The 18,758-nt window shown below is 39.5% G+C and overlaps 1 protein-coding gene across 6 annotated transcripts in view; it reads right to left on the bottom strand.

Moving 5' to 3' along the window:
- The window catches only part of TRAK1 (trafficking kinesin protein 1), a 448,828-nt gene that overhangs the window by 72,695 nt on the left and 357,375 nt on the right, over positions 1-18,758 (bottom strand). For all 6 annotated transcript variants that reach the window (XM_087712995.1, XM_087712990.1, XM_087712992.1 and 3 more), the window contains 2 exons: positions 7,578-7,678; positions 4,019-4,127 (listed from right to left, as the gene is read on the bottom strand). In XM_087712995.1, coding sequence (XP_087569121.1) covers positions 4,019-4,127; positions 7,578-7,678 — 210 coding nt within the window. The remainder of the gene's footprint in view (positions 1-4,018; positions 4,128-7,577; positions 7,679-18,758) is intronic.

Genomic DNA, 18,758 nt, shown 5'->3' with positions numbered 1-18,758 from the left:
TGCAAAATGGGGTGATTGAAACTCAAAACACCGAAGTGGAAAATGAATATAAAGATACTAAACGTGCTGATGGTAATTGGTTTGTTCCTGAAAATGGAAAGAATGGAATACAGAAAAAGGAATTAAATGGAGAGGAAATCTACTTCAAGGGTCAAGATATAGAAGAAGATAAAATTAAAGAACCTATGGACTTAAAGAAAGAAATTCCACTAGCAAAAGTTTTGATAACACTGCTGACAATCAAAGACAAACTGAATAAGGAAACAGAAAGATTGTTTGTTTTTGTTTTTTTTATTTATGCCGCCCACTCCCAGGGGACTCTGGGTGGCTTACAGACAAACAAGGGAATATAAAAATTAAAAATAGAAATATAATTATTTTAAAATTACACAACATACATACCACTTAAAATGGGGCTGGATGCTGATCAATAGCCCCAGGCCTGCCGGAACAGCCAGGTCTTAGTGGCTTTACGGAAGGCCGGAAGAGTAGTGAGGGTCCGGATTTCTACGGGGAGATCATTCCATAGGGCCGGGGCAGCAACAGAGAAGGCCCTCCCCCGGGGGGGGGGTGTCGCCAGCCGACATTGACCTGCCGATGGCACCTGGAGGAGGCCCAATCTATGTGATCTTATCGGTCTTTGGGAGGTAAATGGCAGGAGGCGGTCTCTCAGGTAGCCAGGTCCTAAACCATGTAGGGCTTTAAAAGTAACGACTAGCACCTTGAAGCGTGTCCGGAGACCAATGGGAAGCCAGTGCAGCTCACGGAGGATAGGTGTAACATGGGTGTATCTAGATACACTCATTATCGCTCGCGCGGATACATTCTGGACCAACTGCAGTCTTCGAGCACTCTTCAGGGGCAGCCCCATGTAGAGCGCATTACAGTAATCCAGTCTTGAGATGAGGGTGGGAGTGACCATCCGAAGGGCCTCCCGTTCCAGATAGGGTCGCAACTGCTGCACCAGGTGAACCTGGGCAAAAGAGGGCATCAAGATTATATGAGAGATCTTATAAGCAAGGAGGTGCTAAGAGAAGTCCATACAAAGATGACCAAGAAGATGACTAGAGGATTGGTACCACAAATGGCAGAAGATATGAGATTGTTTTGCTATTGGAAAGATATAGGTTGATAGATGAAAGAATATAACTTAAAACTAGTTAAAGTTAGTGAAACTTAGTAATAATAGATATAATTAAATAAATAATTGATAATGATAATAACGTATACAATGTGTTGTGTTATAAGTAATAATTGGATATGAATATTGAATGGTACTCATGAAAGGAAGATTAAAAATCCTTTTGGATTATATACAGAGGTTAATAAAAAAGAATTAAATTAGATATAGTTAAGTTTTGATTATAAGGGGGAAAATGTTATGATACAGGATATAGTTAAATAAAGGAGGGATAATGAAGACAACCTATATATATGTATGGGTACAATATAAAGAAACTGGATGAAAACTGCAAACAGTGATCTGGAAAGGAGGATTAGAAAAGTTTGTTACTAAATATTATGGATGTTTAACCCACCCGAATGGTATGAATGTTGTGCTTTTAATTATGTACTGTTTCACGTGTTAAATGTTTGTTCCCCCCCCCCTTTGAGTTGTAAGCCGCCCTGAGTCCCCCCAGGGAAAAGGGCAGCATATAAATAAACTCTCAATCAATCAATGTTTAGCTAGAATAGGACATAAGGATTCAGTGCTATTGGAGGATTTTAAAAATATCAAATGAAATGCCAGTATGTGGTTATGTATTAAATCTTGGTATATTTTATGATGAAGGACGTTTAAACAATTATAATCAAATAAAAATGGAGGTATTAGGGTAACATGTATAAATATCTGAGTTAAAATACTATGGTAGAAGATATAAGATTGTTTTGTTATTGGAAAGATACAGGCTGATAGATGGAAGAATAGTTAAACTTAGCGAAATTTAGCAATAATAGATATAACTAAATATAATTGATAATGATGATGTATACAATGTGTAGTGTTATGATAAGTAATAATTGGATATGAATATTGAATGATACCCATGAAAGGAAGATTAGAAATCCCTTTGGATTATATACAAAAGATAATAAAAAAAAAGAATCAAGCTAGATATAGTTAAGTTTTGATTATTAGGGGTAAAATGTTATGATACAGGATATAGTCAAATAAAAGGATAATGTTGACAACCTACATACATATACATGAATATAATATAAGGAAACTAGATGAAAATTGCCAGCAGCGATTTGGAAAGGAGGATTAGAAAAGTCTGTTATTAAATATTATGGATGTTTAGCTAGAATAGGACATAAGGATTCAGTGTTATTGGAGGATTTTAGAAATATTAAATGAAATGCCAGTATGTGGTTATGTATTAAATTTTGGTATAGTTTATGATGAGGGACATTTAAATAATTATAGTCAAACATAAATGGAGGTATAAGAGTAACATGTATAAATATTTGAGTTAAAATACTTGAGTTAATATGAATTATGCTTGATGACTGTGGAAGAGATACATGAAAACCTTTTGTAACCAACTGATACACTTTCTACAGTATGTATGGATGAGAATTTTTTTATGTTGTTTTTTATGTTTAAAAATAAAAAAAATTGCAAAAAAAAAAAAGATTTTGGTCCCAATTGTGTCAAGGATTATTTGCACTGTGAAAAAAGGTACCGGTAAATCTCAAAGCAGAGTAACTGTATGTTCTAAGTATTGTAGCTATTTTCTATCATTTAGTATCTACAATTAAATGACAATATGGAAAGTTTTAAGGGATCTCTTCCTTTAACTGCCACCATAAAATCTTTTCCTAACTTGAAAATTATTGTGTGTGTTTGTGCACATGTGCTCTCACGCATGTGCATGTGTGCAATCAGTCTGAATCAATTCACTGAAGAATGAAAGCCTCTCCAATAAATGCTATCAGTTGTAATATACCATATCAATGCAGTATAGGCTAATAGACAGTTTTTTTCAAATTTCCCAGACTACAGTTTAGAAAGAGTTACTGATCCAAAGCCTCCAAGCCAGCTTCTATGTCTAAGGGGAGACTAGAGACACAGATTTCATTGCTCTTAGTTCAGCACTTTATACACAACTATCTGTCTTGTCTGTCCATCTGTACATCCGTCCATCCATCCATCCATAATTGATTCTTACTTATCTACACCTAATCCATATTGATATATTTGTATCTGTATCTATGTTTATATTTATATCAGGTGTTACATAAATAAACAGTAATGTAATTTGGTAGAATGTAGATAATATAGAACAACACAGTTATTATCTCTTTTATATTTGAACAAATAATCAAATTAACTTTTATTAAAAGGTTCTTCTAAGATTACAGCTTAGATAAATATTTTAGAGCAGGTGTGCCCTATAGGATGCATGTGACTTTAGGCAGTTAGTAATATGGCCCCACAAGATCATAAACTTTAAATATTTTTAGGTTTTTTATATGTAGCTCAAGGCAATTCCTTTTCACTCAGTGCAGTCCAGGAAAGTCAAGATTATTTTAGCTTTTACAACAAGAAGATTCTTGGCAAAATATATACTTTGTCTTCCCTGACAATAAATATCTATTCTTAATATCTAGATAGTGAGAAGATTTTTTTTCAGATGTATCCTTCTACTCATACTTTCCAGATCTCTTTCTCTTCAGTATTTTTTCCTCCAGAATTTCAGGTGTGAGTATATGTACTCTTTTACCCAGCACATATTTGGACCATTCTAAACCTGGAAAAAAACCCTCATCATTCTATTATAAATAATACACATCACTCTGTAGTCTGTTATTCAACAACACTTTGATTCTCCTCACTATAACTGTTGCATCTGGAAATAGAAATAGAAAACGATGTGTACATAAGGGTGGTTGACACGTATTATCAAAGAATCGGGCTACAAGAATTATGATTTATGTTTTTTAGTCAAGCTGCTAATTTATACAGAGAAAATGGAAGACAAATTTATGATTGCTAAAAAGCAATGAAGCTTACCTCTGACCTAAGGACAACATTCTCTTCTTCGAGATCCTTCAGCTTCTTTTGAAGGGAATCAAAATGAAAATAATTCTGGACAGATGAAGATGATTCATTCCTCTTCAATCTAGTAAAATATATATTTCAAACCATTTATGGATAGTCCCTTTTATCTATAATCCCTGTAGAGAGTTGCACAATAGCCTTTCAACACTAATGCTGTTTAAAATGTAAGAATTTCATAGAATTTTGGTAGATTAGCTCAATTTAGAATCATTTTCTTTTTTCCACACACTTTTTTTAAAAATATTAAATATTTTTATTCATTTTCATTTTCATTTTATACAATCACTTATATACTGTGCATTTGCAAAAAAAAAAAGCAATAAACACAACTCATCTTCCACCATGGAAAACCAACATAGCACTTCCATCCTCCATACACCCTTTCTTCTCCCCCTCCAACTTTCATTTCTCCCTTCCAATATTCCCCTCTTCTACTTCCCTTCCCCCTCAAACATTCCTTTCTCCCCTTCCCTCCATCTCACCTTCCTTACATTCCCCTCTCTCTCCCTCTTTACTTCTCCCTCTTCTTTCCCTCTACTTCTCACTTTGGTGTATTTCTCTATTCATTAATCTATTCAATTTATATCTTACACTAAAATTAAAAAAATGAAAAAAAAAAGGGGGAAAAATAAAAAGAAAAAAGAAAGAAAAAAGAGCAACGGTATACAAGTGCATTCTTCTTATTCTATAAGTTGAAACTATATTTCCACCCTCCCCCCCATAAACCCCCCTCCCTAATCCCCTTCCGACTTCCCAGGTCCCATACCCAGCATAACTCTTTATCAAACACAGTCTGGAGTATATTAAAACCAAATAGATTAAAAATTAAAAAATAAAAGATAAAGGAAAAAAAAAAGAATAAGGAAAAAACAAAAAAAGGAAAACAGGAAAAAATCAATAAACTCTCTACATTAAGCTCAGCTTCCCATCATTATTAAAACTTAAACAGTGTACATCATTCCTAATTTCATTTCATTTATTACTTGCAGGATTTCAAGCTATGTTGAAACCAAGTAGGTTAATCAAATGGAATTCTCTAACTAGGGGCCTTGTCTCTTTATCTAAATGTCCAAACTTTTAATTTGTCCCTTATAAAGCAACTTAAACACCTCAAATATTCCTCTCGGTTTCTGTTCCAACTCCTCTCATCCTGCCTCTACCCGTGTCCATATATGTATTTTATTATCATCCATACTCCTCTCATATTTGCTCCACCTTCCTTCAAACCCCCTGAGTATATCCTTCCAAACATTATATTCAAATAAAAATTTCTATAAAGATCAACTTGCTTTCTGGCTCAAAATAAACTCTAATTAAACCTTCACTGCCCTCCCGTCTACGCCTCCCTTCCCAACTCAATTCGACCAAAACCACAATCCAAAAGCATCACAATCTCCGCCTTCCTCACCCTAGAGAATAAAACATAAACAGTTTATATGAAAATTCAAAGTTGTCCATCAAATCTTTTTTTTTTTTAAGTCCCATACAATATAATTTCCGAGGAGATCAGCATCGTTTCTTTCAGCCTTAATGTCTCTTCACCGGTATACCACTATACCATTTTATACAAGACAGAGTCACAAAGTTATTCAAGTTAAAATTAAGCAAATGTTTTGGAAGCATAACTAAGTACTTATTCTCTGTTCCTCCACCCCTCCGGAGGAGAAAAACAACACCTCCCGCCTTGTAGCTGTGTGATTGGTTGTCTCTCTTCTACTTCTCCTTGTCTTTGTACAAGTCCGGATAATTCAAGAGGTCCCGCCTTTAAGATCTTATTGTAAAAGTCTCGAGCTTCGCAAGGTGAATTAAGGCGATGTTTTTCATCATCAAGTGTAACTGTAATACCAAATGGCACCTCCCATCTGTACTGTATCTGATTATTTCTAAGTTCTTTAGTTAAAAAAGCATAGTCTCTCCTGGCTCTTAACATCTGGGGTGGCATTTCTTTAAAGACAATCAGGTCCTGTCCATCAATTCGCAGCCTATTATTGTAAAGCTCTTGTAGTATCGCGTTTCTGGATTCTTTTGTAGCAAAGTATATAACTACATCTCTCGGGAGCTGTTTCTGTTTTGCTGTCCACGAATTATGGCGGTAAATTTTTTGGATCTGCCAATCAAAGTTGAGTCCCGGACTTCCCACCAAACGATTGAGAGCCTCAGAAAAGGTCAGCTTCAAATTCTCCTGATCGTTTTCACGCAATCCCCTAACTCTTATTGCAAACGCAGTTTTTTTATAGTTTGTCATAACAAGTTGTCTCTCTGCCTTGTCAAATTCCCGTTGCACCTTTTCAATTTTAGATGTCAGATTAGAGTTGGCTTCTTCCAAAACTTCCAGTTTATCCTCCATTCCTGCAATATAATCTGTCATCACATTTATAACCCCGATGGTATCCTCCTTTGTTTGAGCAATCTTGGCATCAAGTTTGTCACATAATTCCAAAATAAATTGCATCATTTCCTCTTTAAATTCTCTGAGAGTTTCAAAAAGAAATTCTTTCGTTAACAAATCTCCAGTAGGGGGCGTAGAAGACAAAGACTGTGGCTTTATAGCGATTACTTGGGAAGCATTGTTAAAAAAACGTTTCGATTGCTTTGATTTGGGAGCCATGATAAGAGAAAAAAAGAGAACAAACAAAGCCTCTGCGCACCTTGATTTGAAATAAAATACTTTCAGTAAACTTTGGCAGTTAATAAAGAGAGATCTTCAGGAGAACAGGGTTGGTTAAATATATCATATATCGACTGCGAAGGCTGTAAATCGCCATTTTGAAAAACAGTTAAACAAAGGAGTTTTTTGTAAAATTGAAGCTGGTATTTTAAATAGAAAAAAAAGGTTCACCGGTATGGTCGCTGCTCAGATTTATCTTTAACAAGTTAATTACAAAATCTTGTACTGAGAGGGGAGGTAACTTGCCTTGAGCTGAAAAAAGACAGCTGAGAAGCTTTGGGCGGAGTAATGACTCAGCTTTCCGTTGAATCACTCTCTTTCATTCACAGCCAAAAAAAATAAAGACTGTGAACATCAAAGAGGACTCTAACTAGCTGGGGTCCCTCCCTGCTTTTTCCTTGCCTGGAAAAAGAGATATCTAAGATTTTAAATAGATATACGAACCAAAACTCTGAGAGCAGCTTCGTTAAGCTACCGTCGGCGGCAAGCCCCTCCCCTGGAATCTTTTTTCCACACACTTTTAACGTGGAAATTTAAGTTATAAAATAGAAAAAAAATCAATTTCTGTTCACTACATGAAATTATAAAAAAAACTGTCATAAAATCTTTAAAAATAATCTTCATATTGTAAGGCATATATAAAGTAATTAAGGAAACAGTACAAATATATATAAGAACAAATATTTCACACTGTTTTGGGCAAAGAATCTTCTGAAGCATCCAATACTAAATATAAAGTTGTTTCAAATATTTTTAAAGTATTTTGAGCTTTCTAAGAAATTTCACACTTGAAACAGTTTTACACAGCCTAAGTAACATTTCGGTTTTCCATTGTAGACTTACGGAGTTGAACAGAGGGAATCTGGCTCGCTTTCTTCAGCAGCACTGGTATAAAACTGAAGAAGCTCATCTTTCATGGACAGCTCATGACGCAGTTGAGAAACCTGAACAAATTAAAGGGGAAAATACTTATCATATAAGCAATTGCATTTTAAGTAGAAACAGAAAATTGTTCCACACCAGAAAAAAAGTTTAGATCACAAATTCCAAGACCAACTTTTCATTCAAAGGCAGTCAATTCATCATTGTGGTAGTTAAGATTATAATGGAGTCTTCCCCTCACTAGCCCAATTTTACAAGTTTTGGCAGTTGTCATTCAGAAAATTTAGCAGTAATAAAGCAAACCTATCATTTGCTATGTGTGCAGTTTTGCTGAGTTGTAAAGTTCCAATTTTCAACCATTGTAAAATGTGGGACATTCAAATAGTCATAAATGCAGCTATGTTGCCAAGCACCTGAAATGTTGTCATGGGACTGTGGAGGGGGATTTTGGATCCAGGCCATGTCCCCATCTCAAGTAGATCATAACTTCAAATAGTTGCTCATTATATATTAGAAAGACAATACAATCAAATAAAATTTTTGAAGATGGGGAGGGGAGAATATTGATGGTGGAAATAATGATGAACATGAGAAAGATACTATTAGTGGCAATATACGCCTCAAATGACAAACAAGAAGAATTATTTGGGAAACTACACAAAAAGATAACAGAATATGATTATGTATATTAGGAGACTCTAATGCAATTAATTAATTAATTAATTAATTAATTAATGATATGACAGCAAAGATAGCGATTATGAAGGGAACTAGCGTGTCCACTATCGTCATTATTATTTGTACTGACACTATAGAATTTGAATAGAGAAATATGACAAAATAAAGAGGTAAAAGGTATGAGGGTCAAGAAAGAAGAGTATAAATTACAAGCATTTGCGGATGACTTAGTGTTTACTATGGAGAATCCAATAGAAACAGGGCCAAAATTAGTTAAAAAATAATAGAAGAATATGGAGAAGTAGCGGGTTTGAAGATTAATAAAGATAAAACAAAAATTCTGGTGAAAACTATGACAGAAAAACAGAAAAGAGAGCTGATTGGGAAACTGGACATACAGGTGATGAAAAAAAGGAAATATTTGGGTATTCAATTGATTCAAGGTGTGTAACATTAAAGAAGGATAACTATTATAAGGTGAGAAAACAAATAGAAATAGATTTGGAAAGATGGAAAAACCTACAATTATCATTGATGGGAATAATAGCAGTAGTAAAGATGAATATATTACCAAGATTGCTATATTTATTTCAAACAATACGATAAATCTAGAGAATTTTTTTTTGAAAGTATGAATAAAATAGTGGGGAAATATATATGGCAGGGGAAAAAAGCAAGAATTAATATAAAAATGTTGCGAGATGCAAAGATTCGAGGTGGATTTGAAATACCAAACTGGGAATTGTACTATCAAGCAACAGGACTAGCTTGGATGAAAGAATGGATTTTATTGAGAAATACAAGATTATTGACACTGGAGGGTCATGATTTGCAATTGTGTTGGCATGCTTTTTTGTGGTATGATAAAAGTAGAGCACTATTTTCAAAGACATTATGTAAAGAATGGATTATTAACAATATTGGAAAGATTGAAAGGGAAACATTATTTATAAATACCAATGTGGCTTTCAACAATGGATACATTGACACATCCAAATTTTAGTAGTATGAAAAATATTACTAGATACAGAGATATACTAACAGAAAGGGAGGGGACTAAAACAAAAACAAGAATTAGAAAAACAAGGGATTGATATAGGATGGTTTTCACAATTGCAAATACAAGATATAAAAAAGATAAAAGGGAATATGGTTTTAACTTAGGAAGTTCGGAGTTGGATAAGATACTTATGGGAATGGAAGAAAGAATAATCAAAAAATAATATAGCTATCTATTAAGAACTATGCTAGAAGAAGAAGTGGTTGAAGATACAATGTTAATTTGGGCAAAGAATTTTGGTCATACGATTGAACTAAAAAAACGGCAAAAATTATGGGAAAGGAATTATAAATTAACCATGTCAACAGCCTATAAAGAAAACTTATACAAAATGTTTTACAGATGGCACATGTCATCGGGAAACTAGCAGATGTTTAAAGAAAAGTCAGTGAAATGTTGGAAATGTCAATAAGCAATAGGTTCATACTATCATATGTGGTGGACATGTGTAAAAGCAAGGAAATATTGGACTAAAGTAAGAGTATGGATAAAGGAAATGTTACAAGAAATAGAATTTAGACCAGAGATATTTTTACTAGATATTATCCTAGAGAAATTCAAGAAAGAGGATACTTATTTGATTATATATATAACTACAGCAGTGAGAATTGTATTTAAGTTTAAGTTTTAATAGTTTAAGTTTTAATAGATTTGTATGCCGCCCAATCCCGAAGGACTCCGGGCGGCTTACATAAAAACAGTTTAAAAACAAATACTAAAAAGGTTAAAATACAAAACAGTGGATTAAAAAAGGACACAACATACACTCGATGTTAATGGGGCTGAAGCTCAATTAGAGATCAGCAGCCCCAGGCCTGCCGGAACAGCCAGGTCTTAACAGACTTTCGGAAGGCCGAGAGAGTAGGCAGGGTCCGGATCTCAGGGGGTAGATCGTTCCATAGGGCCGGAGCAGCTACAGAGAAAGTTCTCCCCCAAGGAGCCGCCAGACGACATTGTGTAGCCGACGGCACCCGGAGAAGGCCCACCCTGTGCAATCTTATTGGGCACTGGGAGGTATGTTGCAGGAGGCGGTCATGGAGATATCCAGGTCCTAGGCCATGTAGGGCTTTAAAGGTGATAACCAGCACCTTGAAGCATGTTCGGAGACCAATAGAGAGCCAGTGCAGCTCATGGAGGGTAGGTGTAACATTGGTGTATCTAGGTACACCCAGTATCACTTGCGTGGCTGCATTCTGAACCAATTGTAGTCTCTGAACACTTTTCAAGGGCAGCCCCATGGAGAGCGCGTTACAGTAGTCGAGTCTTGAGGTGACGAGGGCATGAGTGACCATTAGGAGTGCTTCCCGGTCCAGATAAGGCCGCAACTTGTGCACCAGGCAAACCTGGGCAAAAGCTCCCCTGGTCACAGCTGACAAATGGTGTTCTAGTGTCAGCTGCGGATCCAGGAGAACACCCAAGTTGTGGGCCTTCTCTGAGGGGTGTAAGATTTCACCCCCCAGGTTTAAAGGTGGAATATCTGGACTATCTTTGTGGGGCAACATCCAAAGCCACTCAGTCTTGTCAGGGTTGAGCGCCAGCTTGTTCATTCCCATCCAGACCCTGACAGCTTCCAGGCAGCTTCAGAAAAGCAGGGCTGATTAAATATATCAACTGCGAAGGCTATAAAATCGCCATTTTGAAAAACAGTTTTTGGTAAGATTGAAGCTGGTATTTTAAATAGTAATAAACAAAAAAGGTTTTCAGGAATGGTCACTGCCCGGACCGATTTTAAGTAGCTTAAGTTTGTTCCGGGGGGGGGGGAGGATGACCTGCCTTGGGCTGAAAAAAAAAAAACAGCTGAGAAGATCGGGCTGGAGTAAAAAAAAAAAAAAGCTCAGCTTTGTGTTGAACCTCTTCTCCGTTCACAGCGGAAAACAAAGGGCTGTGAATTTCAAAGAGATTCTAACGACTGAGCTCCTCCCTGCCCCTTTCTGCCTAAAAGGGGAGATATCTATAGATCTTTTAGATATACAGACCAGAACTCTGAGGGGAGCTCCGTTGAGCTTCCGACGACGACAGGCTCCTCCCCCGGAAGTCCAGAGCAGGCTTCTTAAGGAGGGGTCTCACCACCGCTTCCTTCAAAGTTTGCTGGAAAGACCCCTCCTGCAAAGATGCGTTAGTAATCGTCTGGATCCAGCCTCGTGTCACCTCCCTGCTGGTCGAAACCAGCCAGGAGGGACACGGGTCCAGTAGACAGGTGGTGGCACTCATCGCTCCCATGGCCTTGTCCACTTCCTCAGGAGTGGCAGGCTAGAACTCACTCCACAAAAATTGATCAAGGCTCTCCCTCGGCATGTCTGCTGGCACTGTCGAAGTGGAGTCCAGGTCCGTCCGAATCTGAGCGACTTTGTCCGACAGAAACTGAACAAATTCCTCAGCTCTTCCCTGTAAGGGTTCACTTGCATCCCTCTCTTTCAGGAGGGAGTGGGTTATCCTAAACAGGGCGGCCGGGCGAGATTCTGTGGACGCAATGAGGGCGGAAAAATGAGCACATTTTGCCGCCCGTATTGCCACTAAAGTCCTAATAAAGGTTCTTAGTAGTGTTCGGTCGGATTCGGAGTTACTAGCTCTCCAGCGTCACTCTAGGCATCTCTTTGGGTGCTTCATCTCCCGGAGTTCCTCAGTAAACCAAGGTGCCCTCCTGGATCCACTGCTGCGGAGAGCCGCAAAGGGGCAATCCGATCTAGTGCTCTAGTCGCCGCTGTATTCCAGGCAGCGACCAAGGACTCAGTCGGATTGTGGGCAAGGGAGTCAGGTATCTCCCCAAGCTCCGTCTGAAAACCCAGTGGGTCCATCAGGTGCCTGGGACGGAACCACTTAATCGGCTCCACTTCCCTGCAGTGGGGGGAGTAGCTTCCGAAAATCAAGCCTCAGCAGGAAGTGATCTGACCATGACAAGGACGAGATCTCAATCCCCTTTAGTTCCAGATCACGTCTCCACTGAGAGAAACACAAGGTCGAGCGTCTGCCCTGAGAGAAACACAAGGTCGAGCGTGTGTACCTGGGTCAAGTTCATGGTTGCCATGAAAGTCATGAACTCCTGGGCCCCATCTGAGCATTCACCAAGAGATGCCAGGTTGAAATCCCCCAGTACTATAAGTCTGGGAAACTCAACCGCCAACCTGGCTACTGACTCCAGGAGCACAGGCAGGGCTGTTGTGATGCAGCTGGGAGGTAGGTACGTCAACAACAAGCCCACTTGACCCCCTATGTTCAACTTCACAAGGAGGGACTCACACCCGACATTCTCTGGAGCAGGGATCCTGCGAGGAGCTAATGATTCCCGGATAATGACTGCAACTCCTCCACCCCTTCCCTGGTGTCGAGATTGGTGGAGCACCTGGAACCCTTCTGGGCACATTTCTGAGAGGGGGACTCCTCCCTTGTGGCCCAGCCAGGTTTCAGTAATACATGCCAGGTCTGCCCCCTCATCTAATAGTAAGTCCCGGACGAGGGGAGCTTTATGGACCACAGACCTGGCATTTAGCAACAGCACCCTGAGACCAGGGCCCTGATTTCCCATGTCACCTGGTTCCCGAGTTGAGCTATCAGGGCCGGAACGAGGGATCGCTGTGACTTAGCGAACCCTCCTTCCCCGGTAATGGCTAGCCCTGAAGCTCCCGTTGTACCTGCCCTCCCAGTCATGACCGTAATGCTCCGGCCTGCCCCCATGCCTGTAGACCCCCCCCTATCTCCCCAGGCCCCCGTTCTTCTTGGCAAGCCATTCAAATCAGACACTTCGGGTTAAGAGGTGGAGCCGGGCCCCCATCCACTTCTGCTTCTGCACTCAGTGGAGGGGGCTCCGGGCCGCGCTCTCAATCCCCTCATACGCACCAAGCAGACATTCTCCACATACATACCCCACTATAGTTAAAAAGAATACAGCAATACAATAAAAAAATAGAATTACACTAGTTTAAAAGAAAGTGGGATCATTCACTCACAGGCATACACATACATACCACATACAAAAAGAGGGAGGGTTGCGCAGATATTAAAGTTGATGTTGATGTTGTGCAAGTGAGTTCGTAAGTTCATAGGGTGGAAACACAAGAGTCAAGTCAATGGCAGCGGGATTTAAAGGGAGTAGTTTGTCTTCTTTCCCAGATAGCGTGGCAGAAGGGAAGTAAAAGTCTGGGTGGCTAAGATGGTGTTCCTGGGGTAGCAGTGGGCGGCAATGGTCGTGGCAAGGAAGTAAGGTCGTAAAACTGGGAGTCCAAAGGTCCAGGTCCATAAGCATAAGCAGGGAGAGCCAGCTAGTATAGATGGTAAGGAGGGGAGCCCCCCCCCCAGCCACAGAGAAGGGCGAAAAGGAGAGGCCACGCTGCAGAGAAAGTCCGGTCGAATTGAGGGGGGGCGCCCGAAGGGGCAGCAACGATGGCAGGCAAAAACTGCTGCCCTCTTTTGTCCAGCGCCACATAAATCAGCCACCCCACTCCTTGAAGGCAAAGGACAAGCTGGTCTAACTCCGCAGGCTCCAAGGGCTCTCCCGATCGTAATAGACTGAGACAGAGGCCACCAGGACTGCTGGTTGAAATACGCTGAGAGGGGGGAAAGGGTCTGGGAGGGCTGTGGCAGCGGCAGCAAGCCAGCCGCCCGATCTCCTTTGGCGCCATCCGGGCCAACCACCCCATCACTAGCACGATGGAGTCAATGCCGTCTAAAGGTTCTCCCACATCTCCCAAGTCCGAAAATTCTCCTGCGTCTCCCAAGTCCACAAAGTCTCCGAAGTAAAGCCAGAAGACACCGACGCTATGAGAGGCTGCCAGGAGCGGCGCCGTCAACGTGACACCACCATCTTCACCGCCAGGTAGAAAGAGACCTCCAAGGTGACTGCGCAGGCTGGGAGCCAGCCAAAAGCGATGACCCTCCAACTGACTGTCCAGCCAGGTCCCCTGGATCATGCTCTACCTTCTGCAGGGATCGCCGCTAGAAAACAGCTGAGAAACCGTGATGTTTCCTGTGTTTCGTTCCACCTGCCAGCTGGAGCAAGAAAGCCGGTGGCCATTCGGAAACTCGCACATGCGCAGCCCAAAATTGGAAATCAGATAAGCTACCAACAGATGAAGAAATAATAAAAAAGATATTCGATTGTGCAGAGATGAATAGGATGACAATGAAAATAAAGGATAAAGAGGAATTGGAGTACTTGGAAGACGTGGGGAAGATTTTATGATTGGCTAGGGAAAGCACGTTAGAAAAGAAAGTAGGGAGAAGATAAAGCACCCAGATGACACACTATTAAATGGAAAGGGGGCGGGCGAAGGGGAAAACAGAAAAGAAAATATTAAATATCTAAGTATATATTCAAGAGCGAGATATAAAGGTGGGGAAACATAACTAGGGTAGTCTAGCAAAAGTAAGGGAATAAGAAATGATACTAAATTGGGCTTCCTGGGAGGAGCTTGCTGGTGGTGGCAGCAAAAAATCAGCTGCCTCCGAATTCCTGGCTACGTACCTGTTTAGAGGATCTTCCATCTGACGTCTTATCAGGTTTTCTTATCCTTCAGGCAAGAAGGAAAGAAGAAACTGTTTTGCTGGCAAATGCTCTTCGATTTTTGCAGCTTTTGTGCTTGCAAGGAAAGGGGGGCTAGCCCAAGGCAGAATGGCTGTCCGTGCTGGGAACTTCAAACTGCCTTGTGCAGGACAAAGTAGGTCTCCCCCACTCTGCTCAAAGTTTTGTTTGATTTAATCTTATCACGAGCTGAATCCGTTTGTGTGGGCAATAATTGTTTATCAACATTTTAGCTTCTTTTCTTTTTCTCCTCCGAAAAATTATCTACTTAGAGGCTTTTAAAATGGCACCGAGCAGGCTGGTTTCTCCGGTAATAACGAACACTTTTTGCTAATCCTCACAAGAATTCAAAACAAAAGAGATTGCTTATCATATGTTTTGGTTTCACAATAGAAGAATTTTACTCCTTCATTAACCTTGCTTATCTGGAAGTTAAATGGTGAGCCAAGGTGGCGCAGTGGTTAAATGCAGCACTGCAGGCTACTGCTAGATCAGCAGGTCAGCGGTTCAAATCTCACCGGCTCAGGGTTGACTCAGCCTTCCATCCTTCCGAGGTGGGTAAAATGAGGACCCAGATTGTTGGGGGCAATATGCTGACTCTCTGTAAACCGCTTAGAGAGGCCTGAAAGGCCTATGAAGCGGTATATAAGTCTACTGCTAGACTGCTAGAAATGGTGATGAATCTGCTGAACGGTCTTGTTACAATGTTTACTCACTGAAAGTTTTGCCAAGCCTTAAACTTCAAAATAAAAGCCTCTTTACTTAAAGCTGCATATTCAGGCAATAGAGTTTTATTAACTGCAGGCAGATAAATTTTGAAATGGCCTCAAAACCAAATATTAACTTGAAGTCGTCACCCTCTACTTCCAGGGGCACATCCTCAGTGCCTGGCACAAAGCTGCAGCCTCCGCTTCCTACGCCCCCTGCTGGGGATGTGTTAACGAAAGAATTTTTCCTGAGTAATCTAAGCGAGGCTCTTAATGCACAGACAATTAAAATGGAAGATAAGTTTAGAGATAATAGAGAGGAGAGAAAAGAGGAAATAAAAGAAATGAAAGAAGAAATTAAAAGTGAAATAAAAGGACTTAAACAGGAGCTGTATGAGAAATTTGACGCTAAGGTTGATAAAATTAGAGACGACATGCTGAGTCTTGTAACTGTATTAACAGAACATATTTCTGGAATGGAAGATACTCTAGAGGTTCTTAATGATGCCAATGCTAACTTGACATTGAAAACAGAGGTGGTGGAACAAAAAGTGGAAAATGCTGAAAAAGAAATTATTATGATACAGTACCGACAAATGGAGTTCGCATTAAGAGTAAGGGGGCTGCGTGAGGAGAAACAGGAGAACCTGAAACAGATCCTATCGGAAGCTTTTGACCGCCTGATGGGAAGACCAGGGACCAACCAAGACTGGCAAATTGACAAAGCTTACCGCGTTAACTCCTGGCTGGCAAAGCAGAAGCAGCTTCCTCGAGACATCGTTATATATTTTACTACAAGAGAGCTTAGAAATATGGTACTGCAAGCGTCTTATAACACTAAGCTTCAAATTGGCGGTCAAGACCTGGCTGTTTTGAAAGAGATACCACCTCAAATGTTAAGAGCCAGGAGAGACTACGCTTTTTTGGTCGAAGAACTCAGAAATCGTCAGATACAGTATAGATGGGATGCACCATTTGGCATCATATTTACATTTGATAAGCAAAGGTACCGCCTCAACTCTGTATGGAAAGCCCGAGATTTTTATTATAATATATTGAAGGCCGGACACCCTGCACCATCTGGACCTAGAGAAAGACCACAAGAAGGACAGGATAGACAGCAAACTACACAACCATCAGACAAGATGGAGCATCTCTCTTCTCTAGAAGTGCAAGGTGCTATGGAACCAAGACCTAGCCGCATGACTACTAGACGTATGGAGAAACAAGCTAAAAAGCAACAGCATCAACAATCATCGGCCATCGATCAAGGAACTACAATAACAAATCTGGAAGCAGTGGGAGGAGCTAGACCTAAGGTTAAACAGGCCGTGCAGGAAGCTCTAAAAATGCTTCAACCAACCAAAGATGACAACTAAGATTTTAACATGGAATGTCAACGGACTGAATTCTCCACAGAAGAGGAAGAAAATATTTCATTATCTCAAACAGTTTAAGAACGATGTAATTTGTTTGCAAGAAACTCATATCAAGTCAACTGATCAAAAATATTTGATCAACTCAAAACTTGGTCAACATTTTGCAGCTTCTGCTATGGAAAAGAAGAATGGTATAGTTGTATACTTAAGAAAAGATATGAAAGCTGAATTAATAGAAGCAGATCCCTTCGGAAGATATATTGCTTTAGACTTAATCTTAGAAGGGAAAAAGACATTACTTTTGGGAATTTATGCTCCCAATCAACAGCAAGATAGATTCTATAGAAATCTTCATGCTAAATTAGTACAGTGGGACTATAGTTCCTGTATACTATTGGGTGACTGGAATGGAGTGATAGACACTAAGAGAGATAAGAAGATTTCCCGCCTAAATACCAAGATGCGAGCAAAGTTACCCAAATCTTTCTTTGACATTATGGATGATTTTGAATTGAGAGATATTTGGCGAGAAAGAAATGCAGAGGAATATGACTTCACTTTCTTCTCGGACAGGCATCAATCCCTTTCAAGGATTGATTTTATCCTAACCACTAATGATTTGCTTTCTAGGGTCAAGAAAACAAAGATTGCAGCTAGGGTCCTTTCGGACCATAACCCAGTTTGGATGGAGTTGGGAAGGGTAGTGCAGGCAAGAAGGTCTTGGAGATTGAATGAAAACTTATTTAGATATGAAAAGTATATTAATGATTGTAAAAAATTACTATCTGAATATTTTGTTTTGAATATGAATAAGGGTACATCTATGGAATTTGTATGGGACGCAAGCAAAGCGTATATGAGAGGAGATTTCATGAATATAAATAAAACACATAGAAATAAGCAAGGGTTAAAACGAACAGAACTGGAAGAGGAAATTAAGAGAAAAGAGCTGGAGTTAACAATGAACCCAGACGATACAAAGGTTAAGGAAGCTATTAACATATTAAAATCTCAATTTGACATGTTGATCTCTGACCAGGTAGCTACTAATTTATTATATGCAAAACACAATACTTTTTGTAATGCAAACAAACCTGGCAGATGGTTAGCTTATCAGATTAGGAAAAAAAGGAAAACTTGAAATATATCTAAACTGATTTACAGAGGGAAGGAGGTGTTTCAACAGGAAGAGATTCAAAAGGCTTTCTGGGAATTTTTTACAGAACTGTATAAAGGGGATACAATTAATGGTTTAGACATAGACAAATATTTAGACAAAGAGAAAATACCTTCAGTTAGAGAAGAACACAGGCAAAAATTGAATCAACCAATAACCTCGGGGGAAATCCTGCAGGTAATTAAGCAATTAAAGTCAGGGAAAGCACCAGGTACAGATGGCTTGACAGCGGTTTACTATAAAAACTTACAGTTAGAAATGGTAGAACCTCTTAGAGAATTATTTAATATGATTCAAACGGAAGGTAAAGTCCCTCCATCTTGGAAGACAGCGTTTATATCTTTGATACCCAAAGAAGATCAAGATACTACTCAACCCAAAAATTATAGACCTATTTCATTACTGAATGTAGATTATAAAATTTTTACTAAAATATTAGCAAATAGGTTAATGTTGGTCATTCAACAATTGATACATACGGACCAAACAGGTTTTATACAAGGGAGACAGATGAAAAGTAATGTTAGATTAATTATTAATGCATTAGAATATTTGGGAAAGAACAACCAGATCCCTGCTGCGTTTATATTTTTGGATGCTGAGAAGGCCTTTGATCGAGTTAACTG

This window comes from Thamnophis sirtalis, unplaced genomic scaffold (assembly GCF_051295495.1).
Source record: "Thamnophis sirtalis isolate CommonGarterSnake01/CBP01778 unplaced genomic scaffold, rThaSir2_p1.2 scaffold_4, whole genome shotgun sequence".
Taxonomy (NCBI): Eukaryota; Metazoa; Chordata; class Lepidosauria; order Squamata; family Natricidae; genus Thamnophis; species Thamnophis sirtalis.
Note: the sequence above shows the minus strand (reverse complement) of the source record. Positions and strands in the feature narration are given on the sequence as shown.